This window comes from Aulostomus chinensis, chromosome 3 (assembly GCF_037954235.1).
Source record: "Aulostomus chinensis isolate RoL2024-O1b breed Wild chromosome 3, RoL_Achi_v1.0, whole genome shotgun sequence".
Lineage (NCBI taxonomy): Eukaryota > Metazoa > Chordata > Actinopteri > Syngnathiformes > Aulostomidae > Aulostomus > Aulostomus chinensis.
In genome coordinates, this window is record NC_141322.1 from 32,689,323 (window position 1) to 32,704,392 (window position 15,070).

The window sequence follows — 15,070 nt, forward strand, 5'->3', positions numbered from 1 at the left end:
CATAGACCAGTCAGACCTCTCAGATCATCAGATTCTAGCCTCAAAGCCATGCCTTAATTTTGGTTATTTTGTCACTATGGATCAACTTCTTGGACGCTGTGTGTCCTCCTTTTGAACCTGTCTTAAGACCCTCTTGTTCTCCCAGGCCTATGATGATTAGACTGTGTGCCTGTGTCTATGCATTGCATTTTTGTTATGCCTTTCCTTTGATTCTTGTATTGCTGCATTTGTTTGTATTCTGTTTTATGTATTCACAAACATTTTGGCCTTCACTGAGCCTGGTTCTGCTTTAACTTTCTGCCTGTTTTGAAGACACTTTTAGTGGCTGCTGGCTCATAGGTGCTTGTTCATGGGGAACTTGTGAGTCTGATCAAACAGAAATAATTTTAAGAGAACAGTTCTGCCTGCTCCATTTGTAAAATTTCATGAGGTTTTGATTGGCTTTGATTTGATGCTGTTTACATCAATTGATGATGTATTTCATGCCCTCCTCTTTTTAATTTCCTTTTTAATCTTTCTTTAAGTCAATTGTTTCAAAGTTGTCTGCCACTGCCAGCATTATAGAACATTGTCATTCATCTTTCAAGCGTCCATCTATCTGATGCATCTTTTGGGTTCTGGAACTTCTCTGCATGTTTCTGCAACTAAACGTGTAGTTTTCTGTTACAAGGTGCACACTAGTTCTCCCAACTGCACAACAGTGATAAACCTGAAACTCTCATCAAAGGGGAAACAGTAAAGTAACAGTAGCAGTGAAGACCAGTCAGCTCCCCTTCATTAAATCTGCAATATTCATTTGATTTATTTTATAGAGATTTGTGTTTTTGTAGTCTTTTAGATCGGGAGCACTTCCTGTCCCGTATGACAGAGCATTGCTTTCCCTGCTTACCGGACAGAAGCTCTGGCCTTTCTTAAGAACTCGACGGCAGTTGACTTCCTCCGTACAGAGTGTAAAGTCCTAATCAGATGGAATGGGGTTCTGGAAATAATTGAAAATTCAGACCTAACTTCCTGTACCAGGCTGGACAATCAAGGTCAACATTGTTTCTGATCTGAGGTATTTAAATGATGTGTCTGTATGAGAAAGATTTGGCTGCCTCTGCTAGCTTGGTCAGGGTTCCTCTGAAAACCACCTTTTTAAGTAAAAAAAAAAAAAAAAAAGTTGTTTTCTTCTCTTAGGACTTAAGGTGTTGATGGCTTGGTGGATTGGCTTAGTTTTTTTTGTATCAAAGTGTGCTTGCCAGAGAAAAAGGGGTCAGGCCTACGTCAGCCAGTCACTGTACAGCAAGGGCTAGGACACAGTTGTCCTATCTCAGTCAACTTTGTAGCCTTGTTGGTGAGACAGTGGAGGCATTAATGCCAGTTCTGCTGGGAAGACTTGTCTGTGTGAAAGAATCTGAAAGTCATGGTAATATTTATGGACCAAGGTTTTGGGGGAAAAAAACAAAACTTTGAGGGCGTTCAGGAGATAGAGTGCTCTCAGTTGCCTGTGCTTAAATAGCTGCTACCCCAGCTGCCATTTAGGGCAAGGATTCATATTACCAATAATCCCCCAGATATGAAGTGATATGCTTTCTCTTAGAAATGGATTTGAAAACGAAACCTCGCCTCTCTTATTCACTCCTCTCCTCCTCCAGTCCTGACGACTCCCAGTAGTTGGAGTTTGGACAGTGGCACCAGAGAAGCCCTCCCCTTCATCTCCACTCACATTGGCAGTGTAATGGCACCTCCTGTCCCTCCACGCAACCTTCCTCATGGTATGATACAGTTGCTCAGTGTGTGCTCTGTGCTGGCATGTCTTTTCGCTCATGTTTCGTTTGTGTGTGTGTATCAAGTCAGGGACTTTGATCATGGTGTGTGTTGAACATCCTTTAACTTAAGACATTTTACTGAAGAAAATTCTTTTTTTATCTGAGTCTGTGGTTTGTCCTGAGTAACTGATACATCATACAAGAACATTTTGTGCAACTGCAAAAATTGACCATGATTCAATTGTGTAAGGTGTCATGCTGTATGTTCACCTTCATCTGAATCAATGGAGCCTAGAAATGATTTCACAAAATTTTACCAGTGAGTATAAACATGGATGTCACTCTGCCATCACAGCTCAGCATAAAATGATAGACATGTCAGTGTCAATAATCCAGCTGTGGAAAGAGAGAATGAATGAGGAGATCTTCTTAAAGAGGTTGTTTGGTTTTATTGAAGTGAGATTGTATGATGTGCTCATACACAATAGGACTTTGCTTGAGAGATGCATTGACCCACATCTACTGAGGTTAAGAGCCAAAAAAGCACCAGATTTGTAGATGTTATTTATTAATTTCTTGACATGCAAACTATATTTGTAACCTTTTCACCACTTTACACTTCATCTTTTTTGGATCGTCTGTTTTCAGCCGAAGCACTTCTATGTAATTGTACTTAGGAGTACACCCGTAGAAAAATGCTTTTCAACCAGCCGCCACTCAGAAACTGATGTTCGTTATTGCTCTGACAAGCTGCAGAACTAGTAATGCTTTCACTTTATTGTTGCTTTGAGTAAGTCTGCTTGTTTCCTTACAGCAGGCTAACCTTAGTTTGTTTTTGCTGGCATCATGTGATCAAGGCAAATACCAGAGAGAAAATAAATGCCAGGAGAAGCTTTGGAAAAACAGCAGAGATCAGAGGTTTCCATGGGAAATGACCAGTCCCCCAAATATAATAATTGACCTTTTGGACTCCATGTCCATAAGATTGATGTTGATTTAATGTGGAGTTAAAAGCAGTAATTTACAGCAACACTGAGGAAAGTTTTTGCTGATGTCACCTCAGCAAGTCCCACTGTACTGGGAATCCTGTAACTGTGCATTTGTAAAGGTCACAAACTTGTACATGATCCCTGTGGACAGAAGTTCTGTTCACTGTCTAACTAGCAAAACAGTGCAAAATAATCTGGTTGTTCTGATTGTTTCAATTAGGGAATTATCAGGTCTGTTTTAGGCTGAATCTTAAATTTGTAGACAAAAATATTCTTAAACTAAGTATGAAATGTTCTACCAATTTACATTGAAGTGTTTTGATTATTGTGTACAATGAAGTGACAATAAATTAAGTTAGGCTCGTGGTATTTTGATATAGGTCCCTTATTCAATATTTATTTTCTGCTGAGCAGGATTTTGCATGAAAAGAAAGAAACGCCTGAACATAACAAAGAGCTCTCCTGAATATGAGCCCGTCAATATTAATGATTGGAGCAAAACAGACCCCGGCCATTTTTTTTGAGTATTGTTTTTTTGAGTAAAAAATGGTCTACCAACAGCTCAACAACTTCTTATCCTGTAATGACCTCCTAGATAAATTCCGATCAGGTTTTCGACCCCATCACAGCACTGAAAGTGCGCTCACTAAGGTTATAAATTGCATTCGTTTGAACACTGATTTAGGCAAAATCTCAATCCTAGTGTTACTAGATCTTAGCGTTGCTTTCGATACTGTTGGCCACAAAATTCTATTGGACAGACTGGAAAACTGGGTTGGGCTCTCATGCATGGTCTTGGAATGATTCAGGTGTTATTTGCAAGATAGGAACCACTATGTCTCCATTAGCAACTACACATCTGATCAAACAACTATGACGTGGGGTACCCCAAGGTTCAATTTTAGGCCATGTTCTATTTAACCTTTATATGCTCCCACTAAAAAAAAGTCTTTGCAGTGTCATCGACTCTGAACTAAACTTTAACTCCCACATCAAATCCATCAGAAAATCTGCCTTTTATAATTTTAAAAATATTTCAAGAATTAGGGTTACATCTTTTAACGGATCAGGCCCAAAATACATCTCTGAACTGCTTCCACACTATGAACACTCTAGACCTCTTAGGTCATCAGGGACTGGTCTGCTAACTGTTCCCAGGATCAAAACAAAGCATGGTGAAGCCGCTTTCTGCTACTATGTCACACATAGCTGGAACAAGCTCCCGGAAGACCTTAAATCTGCCCCAACTCTGCCCATTTTTAAAACTAAGCTAAAGACCTTTATGTTTTCTATTGCTTTTAAGTGCTGCTAAAGTACTGCACTTTTATTGACTGGTAGCCTTATTTCAGATATTTTCCCCCCTTATATAACTTTACGGGTGATGATGTTTTAATTGTAGAAGCCTATTTGAACATTAGGCTCTGATATGATGTTGATTTATTTTATTTTAATGTATTCCTATATTCTTAATTTTATTTAATTTTACTGGTAACAATCCCGCAACTCAAGAAGCCTATTGGAATGTTAGGCTCTGATATGATGTTGTTTTCCTGGTATTTCACCTGTGCTATGCATTTGCTTTTGCTGCATGGCTTAAACAAGACCTTTGTAAAGCGCTTTGAATTGCCCTCGTGTATGAAATGTGCTATTTAAATAAATCTGACTTGACTTGACACTGTTTCACTCCATAGGAGCACTTTCCATCCAAACAGCAGATATGCAGTTGAAGTTTGAGGACATGTGTTCATTGTTAATCTGTGAAACTGAACTCAAATACAAATGTAACTCTCAGACTGTCCCATATCCCAATTTTGGTTTTGAGGAGGAATATCTGAGGCCTACCCTTCCCCTGCCCACTTCTACTTCCTCGCCCCACCCTCTTCATCCTCTTCCTTCTTGCCCTTCTCCTCCTCCTCCTCACTTATTCCTACACTTCCTCTTAGATCCAAGGTGTGTGTGTGCATTGTTCTCAGTCCATCCTGCTGTGTCTCCCCTGTAGGGCAACACCCGTCGATGCAATTTGACTCTTTCCACCAGTTAAGCGACCTACCTCCAGCTCTCCCTGCACGCTGCTTAAGAAAGGTACCCTCCTCCTCCTCCTCCTCCGCCGCCTCCTCCTCCTTACTCTTAGTCTTGACGACTAATGGCTGGTTGTCTGACTGAAAACCTCCCATCTCCCCTTTTCTTTAATTTTTGAAACTTAACAAAGCCCCCCAGTAGACTTCAAAAGTCTTTTTTGTGTCTTATCAGTACCTCAGGAGGATTAATCTTATTCTTTTTCATGTTTTTTGTGACTTAAATTGACATTTTTTTCCTTGTGTACTATCTAACATCCATATCGTCTTTATCCTATCCAAGTGTATGGAGCTGATCTTGACTTTTTTCTGTAAAATGCTTCAAAAATATGTTGTAATATGAACACAGTAGTAACGCCAGTGTGTAGTATGAGAGTGCAGCACCGACTTTTAGATTCTCTTTGTTAGCAGCATTAAAAGAAGCATGGAGGAAAGTGACAATGTTTGCATGGTAACTGTCGTGTGTCTTTTTTTCCAGTCGGTTTCTCAATAGCAACACCCACTAATCAATGTGTTGCTGTTTAAACATGTGGCTGAGATAACACAAAGTTGCAGCAGTTACTGGTGGAGGTGACAAGCTTTATTTGCCTCCATGCATGTTGTTAATAGGGTCAGACTCCTTGTCATATTTGTGACTGAAAACCGTAAGTGCCAGAGGCCCTCTGAAAGTGTTCAGGTGGGGTGTGGGCTTCAATGAATATCAATTGGAATTGGAGCCAGTAAGTATTCAGTTCTACTGCTGGGTCATTTGAGCTGGGAGTGAATGCTGATTTAACCTGATCCCATTGCAGACAAAAGCCAGATTTTGACAGGTGTACATAATTAAAACCTTATTTAAATACATATCAAGGGTGTTCATGCTTTAATAGCAGAGGTATTATAGATTTTAATGGGTTTCAGTGGAGATAATTTGTCCTGTAAATGCTTGTTGAGTAATATCCTTAGCGCAGCATAACAGTTAAATGTTAACAGGTTAAGCAGGGCTCAAGTTAAGTACATTGGTTATCACAGCAAAATGGTATGTACTATTTTAACTGCTAAATCAAAGTTTAAATTAGGTAGAGTTTGCATGTTCTCCCTGTGCCTTTGTGGGTTCTCTCCGGGTACTCCAGCTTATTCTCACAGTCCAAAGACCTGCAAGTTAGGTTCATTGGTGACTCTAAATTGGCCGTAGGTGTGGCTGTGAGTGTGAATGGTTGTTTGTCTACGTATTGGCCTTGGCCATTGAAAATGGATGGATGGATGTTCTGCTTGGATAGAAATTCTATTCCAGGAACAATATTGTGTAAAATAAACCCAAAACAGTATGAAAAGGACTTTAAATAACTAAGGTCCTCTGAAGGAATTAAAGATTTGAGGATTTTTCCTTGTGACCTGGTTTGGTAACTTATTTCTGGGAGACAAAAACGCACTTCACCAAGTCATCAAGTGCGATAGTAGTCTTATGAGCAAGACTCAACTCAAACTGTCAGTTATTTATTCGAAACAGCTGCAGCCCAAGGCCAGCACTATGCCATGAGACTATTCCCAGTCTTTACATGGTGAATTCCAGCTCCTTCTCTCTTGTGTCTTTGAGTTTGTGGCTGTGAAGGGTAGAGCAAAGCGTTACAGGAAACGTTTGGAAGCTACAGCAGTTGCACTGCTGAACTAAGTTATGAGGTGATGATCTCATTTGCAGCATTTTGATCCACTTTAAACTCAGGAGGGAGATAATATACATGGAGCCATCTTGGCTTAGGGTGAGGGAATTAGTTATTCTGGCTCTGTTCGTAATATTGTGCTGTAACCTGCTTGAGTGTTTCTCTTGTTTTGCAGTTCTATCAAGTTGTATACTGCTATGATAGGGTTAGGGTTTTAATATCTTGATGTGGTATTTGTGTTGTTGTGATGGCCTGATTTTAATGTTGACAGCTGTATCTATTGTCTGTGTGATAAATCTACCTTTGGAATGACTAATGTTACCTTGACCTCGGTTCCCCGAAGCATATGTCACTTATGAACATAAGTCACTCAATGGATATGACAAAACCTACAATTAGAATCTTGTCATTTTATTTGTACCAGCGAAATTCTATTAAAATGCTGACAATACCTACAAAAGCCATAATACTCTGAATCCCTCACAGTCAATTTCAGAGTCAGTTTTGAAAAGGTTATGGCTAGTTTTTAAAGTTTCACTATATCAGTGACATTAGTCCTTGCTGTTCTAAGAGCACTGGGGTTGTCTAAGTTGCTCATTTCCATCACAAACATTCGTAATAGCATGCACCATGTGATTAATATATATTTATTTTAAATTTTATTTGTAAGTTTTAATTTCTCTGGACTTTATTTATACAGTAAAAAGAACTGCAGGTTGTTTTAAACATACCTATGTAATAAAAAGGACTTCACTTGACCTCTGAATTTTTAATGGAAGGTTGTGAATGAATGGGCTTGCTCCTGTCATCCTGTTTTCCTCTGCAAATGTTTATCAATGAGGGAACATCCTGACTTAGTGCTAACTCCCTATCTATCTCTTTGCCCAGTCCCTCCTTTACCCTATACCTGCCTTGCCCACCAGTCTGCACTCCACCCTGGATGGCAGTAGCTCCACCTTGTCAGGCAGTGCCAGCTCTGGTGTGTCATCTCTCAGTGACCCGTCCTCCTTGGAACATCCTGCTAGCCGCACAGACACCTTGGAGTCCATTCCAAGCAGCCAGGCCTGGACCATTGACCAGGAAGACCTAGACTCACCTTACCAACCCATCAGGTACAGCACCTCAGAGCCTGAAGTTCTGGATGGAAGTAAGACCCTGTCCTGTCGCAGTCACTCGGCTCCAGGAGGTGTCAACCCAGTGCAGGCGGGGTTGCAAATCCAGTCCCAGGTTCCAGGTTTAGTCATTACAGCACCACAGCACCAGGACAGCTTGCTGCACCCCCAACACTTCTACTATCAGCATTACTTTCACCCACAGTACATCACCCACCACCTGCCTTTGTCCAACCTCCATGACTCTCCCCCTGCCTTGCCACCCAAACCCTACTTCAGAGAGAATTGTATTCCTGAAGAGGATCATCAGGAACATCCCCACAAACCTGGGCCCATGCCATGCAAGATCTCCCAGCCACTAATTGCTGCGACAAAGGAGGAGCAAGCTAAAGTGGCATGGGGGCATGGGCTCATTGAAGAGTAAGGTGTCTGCTGATAGGATCTCAATGAACAGTTTAGAATAAAGTCCAAAGTGATCCAGTCCAGAATACCCAGAACATCATTAAACCAGAAGATCATTGTTGAGATGAAAAGATCTCAGGTCTGTGTCACCTGAAGAATGTTATTTTTGTCTCACTACATCTGTGTGCAAGTTAATTCAGTTGGATTTAATGTGTTACTTGTAGTAATACAGTTAGTGTTTTCATTGACTCCATCAATACTGATTCACGTCAATCACTGAGGTTATATTCTGTCAACATATTGTCACCTTCTTAGAATAATTGCCTCCGTCTTTTTTTTTGACAATTTCTTTTGCCTAAAACAACTCTGTACGATGTTTTGTCTCCAGTTTTTTTTGTTTTCTGAAAAACTTGAAAAAATGACTCAGGCAATTATTTTAAGAAGGCAATGATATGAAGACCATAAGACCAACAGCACTTCAACAAATCAACACAGCATGAAGTCTTATAGTTTAGAAATATTGAACAATTGTAGTGGTAGCAGTTTTGATGGGTTTTTGGGGGGTTATTTAGATGCTGCCCATATTAAAATTGTTGAGCTGTCACAGTAGGTTAAATAAAGACATAAATAATGAAGACATAAGTTATTCCACCAGAATCCTTCCCACTAAGCATCATCATCCTGCTTTGACCTATTTGCATTGATGAGGGGATAAAAAGGATGCGTGTTTCAGTGCAAACAGACTGAAAGAAGGTCTTTTTTCAAAAAGTAAGCAACACCATTCCCCCCCAAAATCAAAAGGATATATGTAAATGGCACACATTATTTTTGAATTAATGTATATAATCTATCATAAATCATTGTACTTAATGGGGCAGGGTGGTGCAGTGGTTAGCAGTGTGGCCTCACAGCAAGAAGGATGTGGATTTGAGCCTCGGCTAGAGCATTAAGTCTTTTTATTTTTTTGCATGTTCTCCCTGTTCCTGCTGGGTTCTCTCTGGTACTCCAGCTTCCTCCACAGTCCAAAGACATCAAGAGGGACCAGGTTAATCCAGACTCTAAATTGACCGTAGGCGTGGCTGGGAGAGCCAATGGTTGTCTGTCTCTATGTGTTGGCCCTGCCATGGACGGGTGACCTGTCCAGGGGGAAGGCTGCTGGGATAGGCTCCACCCCCACCACCCTCAACAGGAGAAGAGGGAGAACATGGAGAGAGGGAGGGATGGATGGATGGATGGATACTTAATGAGAAGTTAAAGAACCTACGATACTTGTAGCTGAAGATGTCTTCACAATTATAAAGTCTAATGAAGTGTTTGATTTTTAAGAGAATAATTAACATTATATTTGGTGCTCATGTACAACCACATACAATAGCAACTTTACATTAAAAACAATGATAAATCTAATGTGAAGTGGAGAAAAGTCTCAGATTAAAATTAACCATGAGGAATAAAGCCCTGATATTCAACTTAAGTAAAGTGACAGATTTAAGATAAAAACCACCACAAATAGAAAAAAAAAACCTATATTCTTTAAGATTGTGGTCACAAATCGTGGAGAATACTTGTTTTTTCCTCATATAAATATACATATATATATATATATATATATATATATATACATTTTTCTTATTGCCACTTCAATTTTTTTCCCTGTCCCCCAGTTATAAAGGGCTTTTTTATAACCTGTAATGGCAAAAAAAATTTAATCAACCTGACTCAACTCAGCTTTATTTATATAGGACTTTAAACAACCACAGCTAAAACAAAACAGATGTAAACCAATAAAAAATAATTATAAAAACAGTAAAACAAAAAATTAAAGCGAGTCATAAAACACTAAAACAAGAGCGGGATTGAAAGGCAAGGAGTAAAAATGGGTTTTAAGATCAGTTGTAAAAATGGACAGTGAGGGGGGCTTGTCTAATGTGCAACGGTACCTCATTCCATAATTTAGGAGCTGCAACAGAGAAAGCTATGTCCCCTCTGAGCTTTGACCTTGGTACCTCCAGGAGCAGCAGATCAGGTGACCTGAGGAACTGAGCAGGATCGTAGTGGTGAAAGAGCTCAGAGAGGTAAAGCGGGACAAGACCATTTAATGATGATAAACCAATAAAAGAATCTTAAATGGAGTCTTAAATGCACAGGCAGCCAATGGGGGAGGCTAGGATGGGAGTGATCTGCCCCCTCTTATGTATTCCAGTTAAGAGGCGAGCAGCTGCATTTTGCACTAACTGGAGATGTGTGACGGAGGACTGGAATAAAGTGCATCACAGTAATGTAGTCAAGATGTGATAAAGGCATGGATTACTGTTTCAATGTAATGTTGTGCAAGGAAAGACTTCACCTTTGGCAGCTGCCTGATCTGGAAAATTCTGGACTTAAAGGAAGCACTAATTTGCCAATCAAATTGTAAATCACAATCCATCTTAAAACACAAGTTTGAGACTGTTGGCTTTACATAGTCTGCCAAAGGGCCCAAATAAAGAGGGGGGGGGGGGGTCTCAGGGCCACTGGGGCCAAACACCATCACTTGTGCTTTTTTCTCATTGAAGTTTAAAAAGTTATATCACCATCATCATGATCTAAAAATGTAATGCCAATTTTTAATCTGGCCATTATTTTCAATGCATGTTTTGCCAGTTTAAACAATTAAATCATGAAAGATGTTTTCATCTTGATGGTTCCCAGCCAAAAGACTGTGAATTATTATACTCTTTTTTTATGTTATAAAAAGTTCAACTTTTTACTTATATCCACTGAATTAAGTATGGTAGTAGTAGCTGCAGGGACCGAGAGCTTAAAGAAGTTCTACTTGAGCTCCTATTTGTTCTGTATAATTTGTAAAACCAAAAGGAGCCCTTTTTAAACTTCTGTTGCCAATTAATTTATATTTGAGCCAAATTTAATCGATGTCCAGGTCAAACAAATGTGACAGATGATGTGAATAGATGGACCAACAAATCTCAACTATAACATGCGGCGACTTTTTTTTTGTTTGGCTCAGAGATAAAGAGATCTACAGATGCAATGATTACTGTGAACAAATTCCCTTTCTGTTGAAAATATTAGTCTCTTTCAGGTATTAGGTCTGTGCCTCGTATGTAAAAGCCGGAGTAGTGTGTATGGTTGATTTTATGTTAAGGAACTCTGACTCTTGTGTTGCTATTGCAACTTTATGTCTGCCATTGTGTTCCCTGCTCTATTCGGAGAGCAAAGTTTGAGTCCAATCATTAATAACAATTGTTAATTGATGCTTCTGCTGCTATCACCTCTGATATTCTGTTTTGTTATCACACACAGTGATTACAGGATTACAGGACAGGAGATGGCGGGAAGGCTGTAGCAATTAAAAATGATTGTGTATTTTTCACTGTCTGATCAATGAACTCTACAAATATTTAAATTCAAATGCTCATGGTTTAGTTTTTCCTCATGGAGTGTTTGGTCCATCCTGACATTGTTTTCTTTTTTCTTTACACAAGCATACCATACCAGACAGCAGCTACACACACATGATGGAGCACTCCAGTTTCCAAGTGTATAAGGGAATGCAGAGGACAAAATGTGAAAACAATAATCAAAATCTATCATCCAAATTTAAATTGGTGAGACAATACCAAACTTTTCCATGGTAACAAACATGTATTTAATAAAAATGTTTAGGAATATGTTTTGTCAGCATGAATTAACTATGCAATGCCCGCATGATCACAATCTATTTTTCTTACGTGATGGCGAATTTATAATCTTGAGTCTTTTTTTCAAGCACAAGAGAGTTTTCCTTGTTTCTTAAAAAAAAACAACTTCTAAAGATCCATAAGAGCAGTGAAATTAGCTAAGAATTGCTTTTTTGTGAAATGATATAATGAGGGGATATGTTTGCTAAATATGCAAAGATATACAAAAATCCAACATAGCGATGAGTTTTATTGAGTGTAACAGAAGTTTGTCCTGACAATAACCAGTTAGACCAGCAGTAAGTGACTTTAAACGACAAGAATTGGTATTGATTTCTGTGTATTTACAGCACTTATGATGGGTAGACCTTGTATACATGAAAAACTTTTTAATGCACATGTCTTTGGTTTAATTATTGTGATGTTTTCAGGGCAGCTGAAGGAAGTTTAATATTTGTGTATTTTGCAAAAGTGATGATATTCCTTTATACAATGATGCTAATCAGTATTTCTTTGATATACAGTATTTCTTGTGTTAGCATGTCTCTAAACTGTGATGTTAATGAAATTAGCTTTAAATAAATTGTTTCCTTCCTTTTCACTAAGTGCTGTTTTGGATTAATAATTTACAATGAACTTTCAAGAATATTGTTTTATTGATTAAGCTGCAGTTATACATCAATATTCATGTTGTTTCAGATTTCAAAACCAGCATATGTTCAGTTAGGTTGTTACCTTGATGGATTTGAAATGAAATATTCAATATGAAAGAGAAGTTTCATTTTTTAACTTAAAACATAAAATTGGATCGCTAATCCCCCATTATTTCATAATTAATTAAGCAGGTAAAGGGTGTGGAGTTGATTTCAGGGTTAGGTTTGGGGACTGAGAACTGTTCCCCCACCAAGTGGGAGACAGCCCAGGTGCACTCTCCACCCTGGGGGTTTAAAGTCCACCACCCTAAGGTGGTGGGGTTTCCAAAAAGTAACCTTAATATAGGTTTTGCTGGCTTGTGCTGCGCGAAGGTTCGGCCATGATTGTGGCCTTCCTCAGGCGCTTCCAGACTTCAAATGAGTGTGGAGCTGACTGAGCTTCACAACACTCTTTCCCTTTGCTCCTCCTCTTTTTTCCTTTTCCCTTTCCCTTTTTAGTTTTCCAGTTTATATACCCTCATTGTTTTGGCCTAATTTCTGTTCCTTATTTGGGTTAGGGTATAAGGTAAGAGTACCACCCCACTGAAAGTGGTGCACTTTGGAACCGTAAGGTGTAGGAGGCTGAAAGTTGGTGCATAGGGTACTGATGGTCGGCAGAGTGATTGGTGAAAATTTCAAGTGGATTGGAGCAAAGGGGGCGGAGTTATTGGCGAATAAGCCCCTATTTTGAGCTTGATTGGCGGTGCACTTTTGAGCTGTAGGGGGCAGAGTGCTGAGAGTCTGGCTACCCCACCCCCCCCCCCACCAAAAAAAAAAATGTGGGCACGGGCTTTCCAACGAGCCAAGGCCCGAGTCTCTAGGATGTTCCCAGCCCGAGTAACGATGAGTTTAAATTCCGCATTGGAAATGAATGGGGCATTGATTGGCAGTGCACTTTTGAGCTGTAGGGGGCAGAGTGCTGAGACTCTGGCTACCCCCCCAAATGTGGGCACTGGCTTTCCAATGAGCCCAGCCTCGAGTCTGTAGGAGGTTCCTAGCCTGAGTAATGTGGATTTTAAATTCCCCCATTCAAGTGAATGGTAGTGAGTGAAAATTTGACAGTCATTCTGTGAAAAGTGTCCTATGGAAAGTGTCTAGGAGCATGTTTGGGGTGATTTGGAGTGTATTGGTAGTACTTTGTTGGGTATGAATTTTGCAAGTTAGTATGGGGTGGATAGCACTTGCTGTGTGCTGAAGTGTGTGGGTGAGTGTGTTTGTGTGCCTGTGTGTGTGTGTGTGTGTGTGCGCGTGCGTGCGTGAGGGTTAGGGTTAGGCAAGAGTAAAGGGAGGAGGTTAGTGTTAGGGTTTGGTTAGGTATAAGGTAAGAGTACCACCCCACCCAAAGTGGTGCACTTTGGAACCGTAAGGTGTAGGAGGCTGAAAGTTGGTGCATAGGGTTGTGATGGTCGGCGGAGTGATTGGTGAAAGTTTCAAGTTGATTGGGGTAGGGTTAGGGTTTAGGGTTTAGAGTTTAGGGGTTAGGGTTAGGGGAAGGGGAAAATCTCCTCTCCATCCAGGAGAGGATAAGCACGGGCACGTATAATCAGGTAAGTATCCTCCAACAGATATTTTTTTTAAAAAAGATAAAATTTACAATCGTTTAAAAAGAGAGGGAAATAACCTTTGCCTCCACAAAGACAGGTAAGGTGATCCCAAATGGGCAGAGAGCCTCAAGTGAATTTGAACCCCTGGTGTTGGACATCAAAGTCAAGAGGCAACACCACTCAACCATCTGTGAGTGTAAAGTGAAGGTGTTTAGGTTCTGTTCGGAGGGAAATGTAAAAAAAATGTTTAAAAAGGGGGAGGTTTTCTTATAAAATTTAAAAATTTTAAAAGAACTACAAATCCCAGCGTTCATTAAGGCCCAAAAGGTGAATTGTATCCAATTTTTGGATAAGGGCCGATTCGGATGCTCTCCTCCTTCGGGCTGACAAGGAAGTGGTGGACAGTGCCCCCATGAGGGTCAAATTAGTCACACCATGTTCCCTGAAATGACAGTGAATGAGCGCTGTCTCAGTATGCCTTTTAATTCGATAGACGTGTTGTTTCAGTCTATCCTTTAATTTGTTTTTTGTTTGCCCTACATAAATTTTCTTACAGTGGCTGCACTGGATCACATATACCAGGTTGGAAGATTCGGGACTCAATGTGTGGTCCAATGGGGCTCCCTTTTTGCTGTGTTCATTGTAAATGAACTTTGCCCTCCTGAAAAAGGGATGTTTTAATCCCGGGGTTTCGGAGAAAGCCGCATGGACCAGGAGATCCTTAAGGTTTTTATTTCTCTTATACGCTAATATGATGGATGAACAGGAGAAAAAAGGCAACGTATTCTGCAATTGGGTAAAATGCTTTTTCATCCTATAGGTGAGACGTTGAGTTGGAGAGGAGAATGTGGATGCCAGAGGGATGATTTTCGTAGATGTGGGCTGGGGCAAGGAAGCCCCTGTTTTGTTCCACACCTCTCTCTTGATGTCTCGTAGAAAGGTTCTACTATATCCTCTCTTCCGTAATGCCCCGAAGAGGATAGAGGTGGCCCTTTCAGCATCCACCAGCTCAGAGCAAAGACAACGATATCTTATGAGCTGGGACTTAACGATACCCTTAAAGGTGTGTTTAGGATGATAACTGGTCTTATGTAGTAATGCGTGGGTGTCAGTATCTTTGAAATATACTCGTGTCCTCAGATTCCAATGGCCTGTGTCTTTTTTATAAAAGACTGCTGTGTCCAA

General features: G+C 40.1%; 1 protein-coding gene and 1 long non-coding RNA gene across 14 annotated transcripts in view; both read left to right on the forward strand.

The window, feature by feature from the left end:
- The window catches only part of LOC147268701 (dedicator of cytokinesis protein 3-like), a 90,658-nt gene extending 78,427 nt beyond the window's left edge, over positions 1–12,231 (forward strand). For 7 of the 13 annotated variants that reach the window (XM_086200501.1, XM_086200505.1, XM_086200504.1 and 4 more), the window contains 3 exons: positions 1,638–1,757; positions 4,740–4,822; positions 7,344–12,230. In XM_086200501.1, the coding sequence (XP_086056627.1) occupies positions 1,638–1,757; positions 4,740–4,822; positions 7,344–7,991 (851 nt within the window). In that variant the 3' untranslated portion in view covers positions 7,992–12,230. Of the gene's footprint in view, positions 1–1,637; positions 1,758–4,739; positions 4,823–7,343 lie in introns of all 13 variants that reach the window. The other 6 variants (XM_086200506.1, XM_086200514.1, XM_086200510.1 and 3 more) reach the window with 5 other exon arrangements.
- A 1,792-nt stretch (positions 12,232–14,023) lies between these two features.
- Positions 14,024–14,886, forward strand: LOC147268702 (uncharacterized). Its single transcript, XR_015112334.1, has 3 exons — positions 14,024–14,075; positions 14,442–14,611; positions 14,706–14,886. It is a non-coding gene; the product is annotated as an uncharacterized LOC147268702 (long non-coding RNA).
- Positions 14,887–15,070: the final 184 nt, after the last annotated feature.